The following is an 18,497-nucleotide window of genomic DNA, read 5'->3' on the forward strand; positions in this document are numbered from 1 at the left end:
TTTTTTTATTTTATTTTGATTCGGTTGATTTTCTTCTTAAATTATGTCGGTTAATTTTCGATTGAGCTAATTTAATGTCCATTCTCTTTTTTCTTTACTGATTATTTCGTTTAATTACCGAAAATGTTTGTAGATTATTTTTTATTTGATTCGATTTCACTTATTTGAATTACGCGCTTTTCTTTTTTCTCTTACTTTTGTTGATTTGTTTTCATTTCTAAATTTTTATTTCTTTCTGAATTGTTGAACAATTTGTTTTATTGATCAATTTAATTGTGGTTTTTTGATTATTTTTACGATTATTTGTCACCATTAATTAGCTGAATATGTGGCAAGACTGTATATTGATTCTGTTCATTTCAATTTTCACTGCTCTTCTCGGTGAAGGTAAATCTTAATACCTTTTCCTGATTCCTTTTCAAACCAATGACTTTTTTTTGGATGAGTTTCAATTGTTAATTAATTTTGTTAATTATTTCATTTTATATTTCTAAAATATTTAGCTCTTACTTGGCTCATGGTCTATCGAACTGATAAGTTCAAAAAATTAAAAGGTGAAGTTGAACGACAATGTAAAAGATGTAAGTTAATTCTGATCACAATTTATGTTATTCCGCAAGTTTACCAATAAGAATTTCTATTCTATCTTTAAATTGTTCTCTAATCTCTTTCTAATCAATGTTGTATTGGTTTTATTTTTTATACACAATATTTAGTGGAAAAGAAGAAGGAAGTTCTTGGAGAACCAACCGATAAACAACAAAAAAAGAAACTGGAACGAGAGGAAGAGAAACTCAAAAATCACAATCGTGATCTATCACTTGTCAAGATGAAATCAATGTTTGCCATTGGTTTAGCTTTTACTGCTCTTCTAAGCATGTTTAATTCAATGTAAGCTTCCCCTTGATTAATTAGTAAATTGTTCTGGTCTAATAATCACATTCTCCTTACCTGATTAGCTTTGATGGTCGGATTGTTGCAAAGTTACCATTTGTACCAATCTCATTAATCCAAGGATTATCCCATAGGAATATATCTGGAAATGATTATACTGATTGCTCATTCATCTTTCTATACATTTTATGTACCATGTCAATTAGACAAGTAAGTATTACCTTAATCACTTTAATCAATAGTTTATAATAGAAAAAAAATTATTCTTTCTTCCTTTTCAACAGAATATTCAAAAAATTTTAGGATTTGCTCCATCGAGAGCAGCAAGTAAACAAACAGCTAACATTTTTGGCCCAGTTAACACAGCTCGTTGATGTAATAATCAAATCAAATAGATTAACAAATTATATCATTTATATACAATAAATTATTTACAACCTTGTGATTAACTTATTGTTAATATCCTCGGAAGATTTAAACAAAAAAAAATAGACAAGAAACTTGTGGTCAACAACAAAGCAGAGATTGAGGATAATTTTCACTGTCACAATGATTGAACATTAATCGCTGGCTAATCTCTTAATCCCTGATATGGTTTATCCAGGATGATTTGTTTTGAAACGGAACCAAAGGAATCTTGTAGTCTTTTCTTTTCCGGTCAATTCTAAACTAAATATCCCCTTATACCAATAATAGACAAAATAGATGACCAGTGCTTGAAGTGCGTGTCCAGTTAAAGCAAAAATGATCCAAAATTTAATATTAAATGGTGGATACTTTGTGGCTAAAATTGATTCAACAAGCAGGAACAGGGATGAGATAAGACAACTCGTTATGATGAAAAGTTTACGAAATCTTTTCAATCTGGTTGATTTTAATGGTGACAATTTAATTTTCACTATTTGGTAATAACAAGCGACCACAATCGCGCCGAATGTTGTTATCGAGTAGAAAATCAAACCAAAAATAAAAGCAGTTTCGTCTTTTGGACTAGTGTTTGGTAAGGTTATTGGTAACCAAAGGATAATCGCTTGGGTCACATTTGACTGGACAAACATTAAGATGATCACTTCGGATGTGTTGATCTTTTCATAAGGAGAACGAAAATCATTTGGACTTTCGGGATCACCTTTAATTGGCGTTAAAGAGATTGTCGAACCAGGAACAAAAGGAAAAGCTTTGAGTGACCTTCGAATCGGACAATGAATACGAATCTTCAATTCGGCTTCTCGAACATCAAGATCATGTAAATAGATCTCAGGTGATTCCGGGTCACTTGAATGAGCGATACGAATCTCGTCAATATTGATTAGATTAGCAAACGTATTCCAATGGATTAAGATGACTAAATATTTATTCCCTTGTTGATTAGTATAAGTTTGACCGTATTTACGAAGTGAATTAATTGGTAAAATAAATTGTCCCAATTTCTCTCTAAAGTAGAAAAATTTAACATGAATAGAAGACGAATTGTCCACCGGATATGAAGGGTCAATCAGGTCACTTCGTAATCTAATTGTGTACCAACGTTTAACCTTAACTTGGTTCCCCGGAAGGGAACAAGCATCTTCTTCCGATTCACCAGAATCCTCCAAACTAAATTGTGTCCAACGATCGTGAATCTCAAATATAATGAACAAAATGGCGAAATAGAACCAAGTGAAACTGACCATTTGTAGTGACCAAATGGAAGTGTAAATATTTCCAGCAGACATTTTACTCTTAAAGAGTAAATACTTTTCCCAATTTAACTTCATTCAGTTTAAATTGTTTCCGTAAAGAATAAATTGTTAACCGAAATTACAAAATTCTTGAATGACCATTAATCGATTAATCAACTAAATCACTCATTAGAATATACAATTAACTGTATAACTGATCAATGATAAGTTACTTTCATCTCCATAACTAGAATTACAATTTAACTAATTGTAGATGATCAAAGATTTTAAATAATTTAGGTTTAATTGTAATAAGTGATTTCAGAAGCAATCAAAGGATACTGACTGACGTTTCCATGGAAATTAATTAATTTTTTTGTTAATCCTCAGCTTAATTGTTGCGAGTAAATCATTTACTATCTTACTCTTTTTAATTAATTTCAAATTCAACAAGAGCCTGAAGATAACGGTGATTGATTGTTGTTATTAATCACGCAATTAACTGATCAAAAAGTAAATTTAATTGTTATTGTAAAATTAAATCAAGTAATAAAATAAAACAATTAAAATCAATTTGTATCTTTACATGAAGGTTACAAAGTTAACAATTAACTAAATTTATTTTTCCTGCTTCCAAATGTTAGTTAATTAAAAAATTAAAGTGATAATTGTGATAAATTGGACAATTTATTCATCAGCAATTTAAACTTGAGGTTATTAAATTAATTCCTGTGTGAAAACATACACAGGAAGTTTAATTAAATTGTCCACAAACTGATTACAATGAACAACTATTATCATAACTGATTAAGTTAATTATTAAGAATAAATTTAAATTAATATTAACCAGTTGATGAAAAATTATGATTGTTAATTAGTGAGAAAAGTTTGTCAAATAATTAAGAGGAAGTAGGAACTCAATTGCTTACCATTAATTGTAAAATTGGTTAATTTGAATTACTGGTTATCCTGATTGTTAACTGATTTACTGATTAATTAAAAGCTGATCGCGATTTGAATATTGGTGATTATCGATATGATTACTTTCTGGTGTAATTGTTGTTGTTTTATCGGGTGAAATTTTCTCTTTACGGTAATCAGTTAATTGGGACAATTTACTTTGAATCGGTTGACAAACTTTTCTGCTTAATTTTTGTCTTAATCATCATGAGATCACCAATAATGCTAATCATCACTCTCACTCCTTTAATCCTTCAACCAGAACTTTTTACCAATACGATAACAGTTACAATCAATCCCAAGTTAAATTAGAGTTATAATTATGTTTAGTTTAATTGTAATTCGGTTTTCTCAATTGTTTACCCAAAATCTTCAAGTGTCAGACAACTGAATTAACTGATTGTGTTCAGCTTTTCACTTGTCCATCTTAATGATTTTTACTTATACAAAAGTTAATGTCCAGTTAATTGCGAATGGATTATTTTCAATTGTGGTTTAATTGTGTTTCCATTTAACTTGTTGGATTATTGTGCATCTAATTTAATTGTAAACCTGATTAATTCAGGTATCAATTGATTTACTTGGTTTAGATTATTATTAAGTTAAAATGAAGGTAAGTTGATCAATTTTGATTAGACCAAGATAATAATTGAAATTGTTTTATTTCTGTGTATGTTTTTATCATGTTAGTTAATTGTTATCCATTCATTGATTATCCTTGTGACATTATTAACTGTTAATTGTGGAATGCAACTTAATTTTGGTGTTAATTTACCTCCGTTTGTGCTTCGATTGCCGCGATTTAAATTGCCACCAGTTCGTATGTCGGTTACATTTAATCATTCACCTGATTCTCAACCATTGAAGATTCATTTTCCAGGAATATCAATTTCAAATACTAATCAACATCACGATAGTTGGAGGTAAGATAATTAACATTGTGTTTATCAGAATAATTAGTAAATTGTTCAACTAATATTTGTATTTTCATCAGTGATAACTCAGTTGTCCCAGAACCAGAATCTGAACCAGAACATAATATGTACCATGACCCGGAGGCTGAATCTGAGCCTGAAACTTATTCCCATCAACAAATTAATTATCATCAAAATAATCATCATCAACAAGGACCAATAATTAACCATGGATACAATTATAATCACAACGATTTTTATGGTGATAAATCACTTGCCAAATCAACATCATCAACTGGAATCGGTTCATATCATTTACAGCAAAGATCAAGACGAGAATCAATGACAATCAACGGAAACGATAAACCAATTCAACAGCGACAATCAAAAATTGTAATCAAATCAATAACCAATAATAACCAATGTGTCAACTCTAATTGTTCACCTCGACATAATCAATTGTTATCACAATATAATCATCACCTTGGTTCTCAATCATCTTCAATTATGGTCACCGAGCCAACAATTACCAACAATCTAAACAATTTAAGATTAACTTTAATTGCTCCTACTAAATCAACGTCTCCATTACCATCTAATTGGAAACAATCAAGTAAATGAAATGTTATCATTTGAAACGAAAACATAATTGTAACATTAATTAACTTATTCTAATCAAAACAATTATTTTTAACGAAACAAGAGATAATAAAGATTGAAAATTACTGAAAAGCAACAATGATTAATTGTCACGATAATTAAATGATCAAATTTAATCACAATTGATGACAAAGAAAATCTTGGCAATCGAATCAAATTTCAAAAATGTTTACATCGTTTTTCATATTAAAACTTTTTTTTCTCAATAATCAATCAACTAAATTGTTTTAATTGATTGGAATTGAATTTTCGTCAATATATTAAAGCACAAAAGTGTTTTCTTTTTAAATGATGTACAATTTTACAAAATTATCAAGATGATTGGGAGTTAAAAGGTTGATTGGATGGAGATAATTAAGAATGAGATTGTTAAAGAAAAGAGGTGATAGATTCGTTTACATTGATTAATTGATTAATTATTCAGAATAAAGTTGATCTAAACTCTTGGACAACATGAGTTTAATTGCTGAAAAAAAAATGCACTTCAGTTTCATTGATTAGTTATTTGATTTGAAATGCAATTGAATGTTATGTGTGTGAGTGTCATTGACAATTTGTGGTTAAATTATTAACTAAGTATTTGATTGATTAAATTGAGTAAAGTTTATCTTAAGATGATTTCGTTGTTGATTTAATCAATTTTACTCTGTATGACCGCGTTTGTGTTGATTTATTGTTGGCAATTAGCTGATTCTCCATGATAATTAATCTTAATAAAAATGTTTCCTTATAGATCATCATCACCAATACCATCGAAAGCATCATTTGCCACTAATGGTCTAACTCTGATAACTCCATTGAGAGATTGAGACTAATAATAGAAAATACAAAGGAAAACAATTAGTTAGTGAATTAAATTATCTAATTATATATACAATCAGATAATAAATGGTTAAAATAAACTGAATATAACTAACCCTTCGCATACGTTGATTACTTGATCCATTTGTAAAGTTATCAGTTGAAATAGATTTGGCAAGATTAATTGATTGACTTGTACCATCTCTTTTTAAGTATTGGTAAGAATCTTTGTTAATTGTTGACCTGGAGAAATTTGCGGAAATGATTCCATTGTCTTTTCCATTGATACCTTTTCGTTTCATCAATAGTTCCTCAACCATAGCTCGAAGACACATACTCATTAGTATTGATTGTTGATCACTTTTCAATGTTATCCATTTTAGACAATCTTTATTGAATAGATATTCAAAGGAGAGTTCAAATCGCATTAATTGTTTGGAATTTGTTGAGTTTAACTCTATTTTCATTTCATCATTAATGCAAGTTGTTAATCTCCAACAACGAATCCGAGTAACTCGAAAAACATATTCAATTGGTTTATTCTGCGAAATAGAAGTAAAAAAAAAGAAAATCAATCAATTAAACAGAAATACAATTAATTGGATCAATTACTTACCGAAGAGCAAATTGTATTAATGACTAACTCTTTACTTCCAGCGTTAACTATTACACTGGTGTTTGGAGCTGGATAATCACATATACATGGTTCAAATTGTATGTAACCATAAAATTTAAGTGTTCTAGCAAGCTCGATAAGCTAAAATACATGGATAACAAAATGAACAATTAATTTACATTTAAATTAAGCATAAAATGAGATTTGTTAATTACCTCTCTTTTGGAACCTTTAGATTTTAAATTGGATAGTTGTTTTTCTACCTCTTTGTTTACTTTGATCCAACCTCTTTCTATATCAATGATTGTTTGAGAATATAAAAGATTGAAGGAAACTTTATCTTCCATGAGAATATCATCAAACGAGGTGTCCCAATAGTTTTTACGAATAACAATTCGATGATGATTACAGTTTACATTAAAACTTTTCAATGTAAGATAAGGAGATTCAAAGTCCAATAATCGACGTAAAATAATAAAATTGGCCTCTTCTTGGCGAACAATGAATAAGGAAAAATAATTGACCATTTCGGGTGCAAGTTTAATTGATCGACAGGCTGTTTCCAGAAGAATTGAACTTTTATCGGTTTTCAATGTTTTCACTTGGATACTTTCCCAATTCATTAGATAAATATCCAAGGTGATCTCTTCCGGGGCTATGTTTTGTGTCTCTCGTTGAGCATGAAGAAGAAAACTGTTGAAATAATCACTTTTACTGATTCGATCATCTTGGCTAACTGAAAAGGCACGAAGGAGAACAAAAATATAATGACAATTAGTTCAATTAAAGGACAAAACATTGAAGTTGATAGAAAAAAATAGGGTTACGATTGTGATTGTTTTTGATTTCGAATAGAAAAAAATGGTAACTTACTGATCTGTAGATATTTTTCCAGTTGAATTCTTCTCTCTTCTATTTGAGTTTGGTTGAGAGGAAGTAAACGTTTAGGTGGAAAATAAGGTAAACTGTTAGATCCGAATTGTTTTTTCAACTATTGGTGAGATTGAATTGGAAGTAGACAATGAGAAAGAGAAAAAAAAACTATGTATTAATACAGAATATGATACAAACACAATGGAGAAACAAAGAAATCACTGATCTACTCTAATGTCACACATTCTATCATTGAAATTTATTCTTACTTGATCGTGGAAATTGAACAACTGTTTATATCGGAGAAGGCAGTGGAAAGATCCATTTGCGTGAATACTGTAAGCCTGAAAATATAATAGAAAATATAATTAATAAAAGAGAATAGAAAAAAAAGAAAAAGAAAAAGATGAAAATGTTATTAGTAAAATATAGAAGTTGAAATAATTGACAATAGTTAAAGGCGATTGAAGAACAGGGTTAAATTATATCCTAATAAGGCTGTTAATCAAGCAATCAGGTTAATGGTTAGTTAAAGACAGAAGATGAGAAATTAAATAAATTAAACTTACAATAAATGTTTGTCCTTGTTTGGAATCTTTCAATTCTTGAGTCTCGGGTATGGAAAAATGCATAATTGGGATTATTGGTGGGGAGAAGAAATTAAATTTTAACAATAGAGACACAGGTAAAAAAGAACAATTTATCCGCTGATTAATTTGATCTCTGCAAATTGAAATACATTGTATTTAAATTGGAAACAAAATTGGATCATTTTCTTCATCAACAATTAACTTACTTCAATCATCAGTCAAGTCAAACTATCAGAATGAAAACAAAACCGAGAGAAGAAAAATTGATGTGCTGCCATCTCTTGATTCTTTTGGAAACTAAATTTGCGTTGTCGACTTTTGATCTTTTGAGAGATCGAAGAACTTTAAATTCAGTTGAATCAATTAAGTTATGAATTTAATTCTGAAATTGGAATTTTGATTATGTTGATCTTGAGAATTGGGAGATTTTGTCTGAGGTCTTGGTAAAGTTTTCTGTTAGATTAGATTGGAAATTAAGTTTGTAGGTTTAAAAATCTGAATGAAAGTTAATCATTTTTACTGTAAAAGTTGAAGATAAAAGTTAATGTTAATCATTTGATTATTTTGATAATTCTATCAATCATCAATAATCAATAATCATAAATGTCATCTAATTAAAAGTAGACAAAATGTTGAAACAATCAACCTGATTGACTAATGTAAAAATTGTTGTCTAATTTGACGAAACTTTAAAAATAATGAAACATTGTAAAAATGCATTGACTTATCTAATTACAATTACTAATTAAACCATCTCATATTAATTGTAATATCGTTTATCAAATTAACAATTGTGTTAAGAGTTCAATCGGTTTGGAAATAATAATTTTCTAATTAGCTAAACTTTCAATTCTCACAATCGAAAAGCGAGAAAAAAAAAGTCACAAGTCTAATCTTGCACATAGCGAAACAATCCCATAAATTTCATCAGAAAATATTAAATAATTAATTGTAAACCAAACACAATTAACTCAACAATTAACACAATAAATACAATTGTATTAACAATTAATTGTTGAAGAAAAAAAAATCAAAACAGAAAAGAACACCAGTGCTGCGATCTATCGTTTTTTCTTTCAACTAAAAAGAATTTTTTTTCTCTCTTTTTTCCTCTCTTTCTCTTCTTCTCTTTCTACTTCAAAATGTCTTCTTCTTCCATTATAATTGACGTTTCTCTTTCTCTCTTTCTCTGTCTCTCTAAATTGTCGGATTGTGTTTTTAATTTTATTTAATTAACTCAGTGTTCCGTTTATGCAATTAAAAAGAAAGTTCAATTATCGATGGTTTATTGATGTAAAAAGTGATCACACTTTGATTAATCAACTATAATTTACCTTTACACCTTTGACAGAAAAGGGTCAAACCTTATACATATTATTCTGGTGTAAAGAGAGAAAGAGATAGATTTTATAGAGAAGAAAGAGAAGTAAGAGAAATAGAAAGAGACCTGGAAGAGAAAAAAACAAGAACATTTTCTCTCTGCTGTGTTTCTTTTTTTTTCGCCAACTACAAATATCTTTCAATAAGTGAATCAAATTTAACTAATTCTCAGGTAACTATTTATATTCTCTTCTAATCTAATTCATCTCGTAAATTGTTAAATAAATTGGTTCATTCAAAGAATAAATAATTTCTCTTAATGTTTGATCCAATGTATTTTTCTGAGAGAGAAAAAAAATCTCTTTCTTTTCTGTGTTTTTATTGTGTACCCTTTTTTTTGCCTCTTTCTCATCTCTCTTTTTTCTCTTTCTCTACCTTTTTTTTCTGCTTTTCTTTTTATTTATATTTTTCTCTGGATTGATTTATCATCATCAATATAACATCGACCACAAATAACAACAGTAAAGTGTATCATCGAATTTTGTAGATGTTTGGAAAAAGAAGGAAAAGAAACAATACCATCAACCATCTAAATATTAACTATAGTTACTATTACCCCTTTTTTGTTTATTGTCTGGTTACCAATTGACAAAGTCAACGGAAGTGGAACGTCTTTTCTTTTTTCCAGAGGATCTTTCTCCTCACCTCTCTTTCTCTTGACTGGGCTATTCTGTGTATCCAAATTTGAATCATTTAAAAAGGAAAACCAAAAACCTGAGATCATCTTTTTGTGACCAGCCTAAAAGATGAACCCCGGGTTTGATATAAATTCATTAGCTGGTTGTTCTAATCTTAATGACAATAATGCAACTTCTGGTGTTGTTCATGGGTTTTCTCTACCTGGACCTGGTCCAGGATCGGTTCCACCTCCACCTCAACCTTCCCCACTCTTACCTACACCACCAATACCATCAACACCTTCTCCAAGCATAGGTCAACAGCCTCCATTATCGATACCACCGCAGCAACAATTAATGGGAACCATGGGAGGACCTGCAATGAGTGTGCCAACCAATGTTCTTAATACTTGGGCATCTTCGGTTAATTTATCTTCCATCCAATCGTTGGTTGATGTTTTATTAGAGTTACCCTTGCCTTCAGAGATTGAGCTACCAAGTCAAAATCAACCATTGATCACTGTTAATCAAGAACAACAACATATTAGCAATAACATTGAACAAGAGTTGGTGCATCAACATCATCTATCTCATCAATTATCTACAAGCCTGTTACAGGCAAGGCAGCAATTAAATGAACTTAATCTCAATTGGAACAATGGTCCGGTGAACGAGGGAAATCAAGAGTTTTCTCAAAATCTACAAGTAAACTCTTATTTACTCTCACTTCTTCAAAGACAAGATATCTTTGGTGAAGATGTCAGACTACCGCCAGTAATTCATAAACAACCTTCCCTTTCTTCAAATATCCAACCAAGTCAGCCACAGCCACAAACACAACCACAACCACAACAACCACAACAACCACAACAACAACAGCAACAACAACAACCTCACCACCAACAGCAGCAACAATACCATCAACAACCTATTCAACAGCAACCTACCCTTCAACCACCACCTCAACAACAACAACAGCCTGTGTTATTACCTCCTCCAACTCCACCAATCACTCCGTCAGCTCAAAGTGGTCCTCAAACTCGTTCCCACTCTAATGCTTATTGGAATCCATTTATAAATGAACAACAATCAGCTCCATCACCCGCCTCCGGTGGGCCAAATCAACAACAATCATATAATCGTCAAATGTACAGTAATGAAAATAGTAATTCTAGTGGCTCTTTTCCTGATATCGGTTCAGCGGCACCAGGTACACCCAGTGCACCACCTAATCATAATTCGGTAAGCTTTATGGTAGAACAAAATGTCAAGCACATAACAGCAATAGTAATTATCTTCGATAATTTAGCGAATAGGGATTAAATATTATAAACAATTATTCGATTGACTAAGAAATTATCTTTACAAAAATTGTTTCTTAATTGTTTCATCTTTAATATTATCTTTAAGTTTTGTTACTTTTTTAAACGTTACAATTTTCTTGAATCTACTGGGATAATACAAACATCTTATCTCACGTTCATTGACATTTTTTTTATTTAAACCATTCAAATCTTTGATATTTTGTTTTGTTTTTTTTATCTAATCTTTTTAGGCTAAAATCAAGAGTCAAAGTTACAATGAGATGGGTGGTAAACATCCTCAAGGAGCAGTATTAGAATCACCCGATTTGAATAATACATCATCTTACTCTCCAACATCGTTTGAATCATTTACTTCTCTTGGAGAAAGAGTAAAGAAAAGACAGCGAAACAATTTACCTCCTCCCACTCCACCCACAGCAACACCAACCTTAATAACTAACACCATCACAACAACATCATCTTCAACCATAGTAAATGCAACTCCCATTAAAACACCACCATCATCATCAATACCATCTTCAGCTCCCATCACACCAACCTCATCAAGTGTATATTATGAAAAACCATCGCTTCAAGCAAGCGAAGAAATCATCACTCCTCCACCTAAAAAGTTATCAAAATCATCATCTTCTGCAAATATGAAATCATCTTTTAACACATCGTCACTTTCATCTTCTTCAACCTCTCCTCGACTGGCATCTTCCACAAGCTCAGCACCAGCTCCAGAAAAATTTGAAGCAATGTTGGATGAACTTTTCGACATGGATAATAACAATAAGAAAACCACCGCCGCATCATCAGATGAAAGCTCAGACTCTGAGGATGGTACAAGAAAACGTAAATCTCATAAGAAAACAAACGGAGACAATAATACAGCAAACAAAAGTTCACTTTTTGATATTACTTTAACATCATCAACACTTACCACGTTTGTTTGCCTGGCAGCCAAATTAAAGCGTATCCATGCCATGCAAAATGTACCTGTTGAAAAATTAGGGAAACTTTTAAATGTTCTCAATCAACAGTTAGCTATCCAATCAGCTGGTCTGAAAGATAAAAGAAGAAAATCAACGGATGCTGGTGAAATGAACGAAGATGACGAAGAAGAAGAAAGTATAGCAAACTCCGTATCACTAATGTCAAAATTTGAGATGTGTTGTGATTGTTGTCTATTAGCTTTGTACATAATGACATCGAAAGGTTTGTTTACTTTTATTTGCAAAACTTTTCCTTTTAATTAACTGTTATTAATTGTTGTTATTCTTCATTTTTTTAGGAATGTCATCTCGAGTCTACTTAGAAGAATGTATTGAACATATAGTTGCCTTTCTGAATACCACCATTCAGCAATATACTACCATCGGTGGTGCTCAAACTATGTTCATAAGTCCTAAGAAAGGTGGTAAATCTCCCAAAAAGTTGAGTAATTCAGTTGTCTCGCCATTCTCATCGGCCAATAAGAAACTTTTATACAAAATGTACGTTAAATGGGGTGAATTAATTGGTTGCCTGGTCGAGTTGTTAAACGCTCGAGCTGGAACACTAACCGATACCTTAGTATTATCTGCTACACGGGTCGCCCTTGGAGCTTTCTTCCTTGAAAATCTCAATACTTCTGCTTCCACTCAGTCTAGTAATGAGATTCAACTTAATGCTCTTAATTTAACCACAACCATATTCTCGCAATACCAAGCTCATCGTCCAGTTATTTTAGAAGAAATATTACATTCAATAGCGAGAATATCAACTTGTAAAAGAGGTATGTTAAATTTCCCTTTCCTTTTATGTTAATATTGATTTTATTCCAAATAATTAATAATTTACTTTATTTGTTTTTTAGGTCGAGTTTTGTACAAAGTTGAAAGTGACGATAAATCGGCAGCTTTCATCTCAATGTTTAGTGCATTATTACTGCGGTTAATTCAAAGTTTATTTGTACCCGAGAGAAGAAAAGATGACAAAGTTAATGAACAAAGTGAACCAGGAGAGGGTAAAGACAAAGATAAAGATAAAGTGATAGACAAGGCTAAAGAGAAGCAAGATAAAAGTCAAATACTCCGTAAGCAATACGATTCTGCACTTCTCACGGCTCTCTCTTTCTTAACAACCTTTCTTAAAAAGTGTCATGGTGCTTCTGGCGGAGGTTCGGCTGCTTCAAGTGATGCTGATTTTCGAGTGATCTTTGAAAATCTTGTCAACGATCTTATGGTTACCCTATTCAAGCCTAACTGGCCAGCATCTCAAATGTTGACCAAAGTTTTGATGAAAATGTTTCTTAACAATGTTAAAGCTCCCAACAAGAGTCCAGCCAAAGGATCAGGTTCTGGTAACATGAGTGCAAATTTAAACATGAAATTAGCCAGTCTTGATCATTTGGGAACCATTTGTTCAAGATATGCAAAAGAACTCAACTCAGTGGAAAAAGTGAAACTCGATGTTCAAACAAGACTTCGTAATCTACTGTCGGGTGGTGAAATGGAAATAAATACTCGACAAAATAATACTGATGATGAAGATAATGAATACAACGATGAAAAGAAAAGGAAAGAAGATGAAGATAAAGTTAAAAGTGATGAAGATGGAGAAGGAGGTGATAGTGGTGATGACGAATCTAAAAAGGCTCTCAACAAGAACAACAAAAGTAAAAAGAAGAAAAATTCCAAAAAGAAAGAGGATCGTCTTCTAAACGATAACGTGTTAGTACGTGAAATGTGGAAACATCTATTTAGGTATTGTGACGAAGAGAAACTATTAGAAGAGAAAAATGTATTCACTGCAAGTTTCATCAAAGAAATGGACAGAGAAATGGAAATGAAGATCAAAGAGGACCAATACGAGGAAGACAAAGTTCGTGAGAATTTTCATCTTCGAGTGAAAAAGTTTATGGACATTTCTAGAACTGCTTCTAATCAAAATGCTTCCGAAGAGGAATACCATGTAATCGATTCAAGAACAGCTGAACAAATCATTCGATACCTGGATAACTCGTTGGTTTCAACGGAGAAACTGTTTGACGTTGCCTTGGCTCACATAGTATCTACTCTTTCGGGTACAAGTAATACAACCATGCGATCTCGAGCAATGAAAGCCTTGTCCACCATATTAAATAACGCACCCAAAAAACGAGCCATAGCCTTGCTATCTCGACCTGATGTACAAAGAGCCACAAGAGCAGCACTTTTAGATACCAGCACCTCAGTTCGAGAGGCGACTATTGATTTAATTGGTAAATTTATTTTAAATGGACAATCAGAGGAGCTTATTGATAAATATTATGATATATTAACTGAGAGAATTTTAGACGCTGGTGTGTCCGTTAGAAAACGAGTTATCAAAATTCTTCGTGAAATTTGTATCGTTTATCCATCGTACAAAAGAGTGCCTGAAATTTGCTCAAAAATTATCAAACGAATTAATGATGACGGTGAAGGTATTCGAAAACTGGTAACCGAAACATTTACTACCATGTGGTTCAAAGAAGAGCGAGATAAAGAAGCAGCAAAAATGAAAGTTAAGTGTATTAATCATGTGGTGGCAACAGTGATCACAGAGAGAATTGGAACCGAGTGGTTGCAACAATTGTTGACGAATTTGTTTAGTTCAGGTCCGGAAGGAAAAGGAAAGAAAAACTCTTTAGATGATGATGAAGATGAAAAGACTACACCAACAGCAGCTCAATTACAACAAGTGATCGCAGCATCAGCACAAATTGTCGATGTACTGGTTAGTGATGTTCTTTGTGGCTCAGGTCCTAATTCCGATGATCCTCAAGCTAGTCTTGATAATAACAGTAAAAGTACCTGTTTTGCCACCATGACGACAATTTGGCTTTTCAGTAAAGTGTGTCCACAATTGTTAGTCAATCATATTTCCATCCTTCAACCTTACCTTTCGGTAAAAATTACCTCCGAATTGGATTCACTTATTCTCGTCAAAGCGGTTCAAACTATCGAACATGTCCTGCCAAAGTTAACCAATCCCTCAGATCTCCTGTTGTCCAGCATTGAGGAAGGATTGACCAAAATTATTTTACAAAGTAACCCTCAAGTGTTAGTAGTTTGTGTTTCCTGTTTATCCTCATTGATTCACAAACACACTAATAATAAACAATTAGCCCAAGATCTCTTTAAACGATTCTTCTCCCTACTGGACTCTTTGTACAGGCTACCAATAAGTGATTTTAATAATCCAATGAATCGACCTCGACTTCTCCGTTCTCTTTACACCTGTGGACTTTTCGCCAAACATTTTGAATTTTTGGTCGAAAAGCAACAATTATACCAACTTTTTGTACAGTTTGTCGCCAGGAACATGCCTTCAGAAGAAAACGATTACAGGGTTGGTGATTTAGCCATCATTAATAATGCACTTTCTGGTCTAGGATTTATGTTTGAAAGGAATCCAGCTTACACTTTACAAATGCAAACCCAAGACATTTATAAAACCATTCTCAATGTGGCTCTAAGCGTTTCCGATTGTAAATCATTGGAACCTTATTATGAATCAACCATGATCAGTGTTCTTAAAAATTTAACCAACTACCTTTCCGATGAACTTAATGCCGAGATTGCAAAAACTTTGGACTGGTCCAAGGAAAATTTGAAAACCATGTCTTATGAAGACAGTGAAGAAGGTGATAGCAATTCAATTCAATCATCAATCATTCAAACATATCTACCTGATATTGTAAAGTGTACTCTGTGCCCATTAACCTCAGTCCGTAAAGCGGCAGTTAATCTGATACATATTATTCATCGTGGTGGCATTGTTCATCCTCTACAACTTGTACCATATCTTATTGCAATGTCCTCCGATGATGATAACAATATTCGCTCTCGTGCTGATCACGTTCTTAATGAGATTGAACGTAAATATCATGGTTTTGTATCAATGAAGGCTCGTCAAGGTGTACAATTATCATTCCAACTTCATAATTTCTCGGGTCGTCGTGGCTATCGAATCGAAAATATCTTACAATCATCTTCATCAGCCAATACTTCATCGTCTACCTCGTCATCGTCATCATCATCCAATCAAACCTCAGCCAATCAACCAGCACCAGAAGATCAATTAATTACTGGTCGATTATCAACTTTGTACAGCGTCATTGCCAGTAATCGGCAGTCAAGAAGAGCATTTATCACTGGATTATTGAAATATTTTGACCTCATGTCTGATCCTCACTCATTTTTCTCATACGATCCAATGTCCGTCGGTATTCTTAATCTATTTGATCGTAACAATGAAGGAATTGATCTGGTTCCCTTACAACAATATGTTTCCGATAATCTAATTTGGTTGCCTTACTCAGTTCTCGATGAGCCCTTGTATATATTGAGTCAACTTGAAGTGAATGCAAGTGTAACCGCAAGTCAAATCCAAGCTCAATTCAATGATCTACTGAATCTCTCCAGTGACTATGATGATGAAGATGAAGAGGGTAATCAGAAAAGTGTTAGAAGAGAAGAAATTAAACCTGAAATTAAAAGAATGTTGGATGCGAATGGTAAAACTTATCCAGAATATGGAGACGATGAAGGGACAAATGAGGGTAAATTAAACTCATCGTTAGACATGAGAATGGACATTTCAATGACCTCAGGAACATCAGTAGGCGATGAATCAATGAAATTGGACATGTCAACATCCGAGAACATGTCGACATCGAAACCCGAGAACGGTTATGATCAAGTACCAGTTTCATCAAAGGAATTTATCTCTTCAGCTGGTGTGGCCGAACTGATTCGTTGTTTAAGAGCCTTTTATATGCTAAATTGGTGTAAACAAATGATAAGGGAATTGTTCAATATAACCGATGCCAAATTTCAAGATTATTCACCAAGTGAAAATCAAAAAGTTTGGGACAAGCAAATGCATCGACGACAAGTAAGTGCAAAACAATCAGTTTAATTGTTGGAATTATTCATTTTATTTAAAAATTCATACTAACCATGTTTATATTTTTGCTTTATTCAATCAATAGGTTGATCCAAGATTATTACCAAAACTTATGGCCTATCCAAGTGTCAACATTAATTTGGAAAATTTCACTCGTGAATCAATATCCCAAGAATACCAACGTTTTAAGAATCTCCAGCTTACCGGTTTAGATGAGACATGTAAAAATGTTGCCATTCTTATCAAAGAACCTGTACCAAAGGAAAAGAAAGAGAGAGAAAAGAATCGTAGTCATAATCGTAATCGAGTTGAAATCGAAAGTGAATCCGATGAAGAAGAGGATGAACCTTTAGTTGAAGAAGTTGAAGATGAGCCCATCCATACTCATCCAGTAATATCATCTTCTAATTACAGTAACCATCAATCTAACGATGGTTTGAATATACCTCGATTTTCCGATGAAGAGAAGAAAAAATTAATCGAAAAGATCAAAATGTCCGATTGTCAAGTAAAATTAATCGACATCAACCCAATTGCAATGAATTCAACCACCAATAACACTGGAGACGATGGTGAAATGCGATCATTAAGAATGACCATTTCAACGGCTTCCATGAATTCACATGGTGTAGATAAAATCAGAAGTTCCGTTAAAAAGAAGAAAAAGAAACACAAAAAGTAAATCTCCAATCAATTAACAAACAAAAGGAGCAAAGACCAATCATCACAATTAATTGTTTTACATAAACACATAAATATACATACACACATTTAAACACAACTCATACAAAGACAAAGACAACAAATATACCACCATCACCATCCCTTGTACAAAGATGAAAAAAGAGTTAATCTACAAAATTACCTTAAAGATGATAAATTTAATATTATGTCAATTATAAATCAACCAATTTTGTAATAATCAAACCACATCACACAAAAGAAAACAAAAAAATTAATTATCACAGATGATTGTGATTGGCAAAGGAAACCCATTAACTCAACCAACTTAAACAAAAAGATGATGAATATATAAAAACAAAGTCCAATCAAATCTAATTAATCGAATGAAGAGGAAATCATAATCATTAACTAATCATTTTTTTTCTATTTATTCATAAAAGCAAAGCAAAAATCTCTCCATGTACAATTCATTAAAATCCCATTTTTACTCTGAAAACAAAAATCCTTATAAAATTATAATTGTTTCTTTAAAATCGTAAGAAAATCATCCAATTTATTAGTAATTAACAATATAATTAAAAAGAAGAAAAATGATGTATTTTAATAGAACATAAATTCAATTCT

At 32.0% G+C, this 18,497-nt stretch overlaps 5 protein-coding genes across 5 annotated transcripts; 3 read left to right on the top strand and 2 right to left on the bottom strand.

Moving 5' to 3' along the window:
• The first annotated feature begins 222 nt into the window (after positions 1-222).
• Positions 223-1,339, top strand: LOC128393371 (calcium load-activated calcium channel-like). Its single transcript, XM_053353548.1, has 5 exons — positions 223-387; positions 504-581; positions 717-891; positions 960-1,104; positions 1,179-1,339. The coding sequence occupies exons 1-5, from the start codon at positions 327-329 to the stop codon at positions 1,266-1,268; spliced, it is 549 nt and encodes a 182-aa protein (XP_053209523.1). The 5' UTR covers positions 223-326; the 3' UTR covers positions 1,269-1,339.
• Positions 1,340-1,490: 151 nt separating this feature from the next.
• Positions 1,491-3,128, bottom strand: LOC128393747 (uncharacterized). Its single transcript, XM_053353963.1, has one exon. It carries the CDS (start codon positions 2,649-2,651, stop codon positions 1,491-1,493), a length of 1,161 nt encoding a protein of 386 aa, XP_053209938.1. The 5' UTR covers positions 2,652-3,128.
• A 325-nt stretch (positions 3,129-3,453) lies between these two features.
• Positions 3,454-5,187, top strand: LOC128393225 (probable serine/threonine-protein kinase DDB_G0272282). Its single transcript, XM_053353347.1, has 3 exons — positions 3,454-4,128; positions 4,206-4,438; positions 4,510-5,187. The coding sequence occupies exons 1-3, from the start codon at positions 4,123-4,125 to the stop codon at positions 5,048-5,050; spliced, it is 780 nt and encodes a 259-aa protein (XP_053209322.1). The 5' UTR covers positions 3,454-4,122; the 3' UTR covers positions 5,051-5,187.
• Positions 5,188-5,266: 79 nt separating this feature from the next.
• Positions 5,267-8,204, bottom strand: LOC128393224 (sorting nexin-17-like). Its single transcript, XM_053353346.1, has 7 exons — positions 7,949-8,204; positions 7,649-7,723; positions 7,380-7,497; positions 6,722-7,242; positions 6,507-6,647; positions 6,007-6,432; positions 5,267-5,900 (listed from the first exon to the last, which is right to left on the bottom strand). Exons 1-7 carry the CDS (start codon positions 8,009-8,011, stop codon positions 5,817-5,819), a joined length of 1,428 nt encoding a protein of 475 aa, XP_053209321.1. The 5' UTR covers positions 8,012-8,204; the 3' UTR covers positions 5,267-5,816.
• A 915-nt stretch (positions 8,205-9,119) lies between these two features.
• On the top strand, positions 9,120-18,375 carry LOC128393661 (nipped-B-like protein A). The gene is made up of 6 exons (XM_053353857.1): positions 9,120-9,521; positions 9,812-11,208; positions 11,522-12,491; positions 12,568-13,050; positions 13,132-17,177; positions 17,275-18,375. The coding sequence occupies exons 2-6, from the start codon at positions 10,096-10,098 to the stop codon at positions 17,869-17,871; spliced, it is 7,209 nt and encodes a 2,402-aa protein (XP_053209832.1). The 5' UTR covers positions 9,120-9,521; positions 9,812-10,095; the 3' UTR covers positions 17,872-18,375.
• The last annotated feature ends 122 nt before the right edge of the window (positions 18,376-18,497 follow it).

This window comes from Panonychus citri, unplaced genomic scaffold (genome assembly GCF_014898815.1).
Source record: "Panonychus citri isolate SS breed McGregor unplaced genomic scaffold, ASM1489881v1 Contig00138, whole genome shotgun sequence".
In the NCBI taxonomy this organism is placed as follows: Eukaryota; Metazoa; Arthropoda; class Arachnida; order Trombidiformes; family Tetranychidae; genus Panonychus; species Panonychus citri.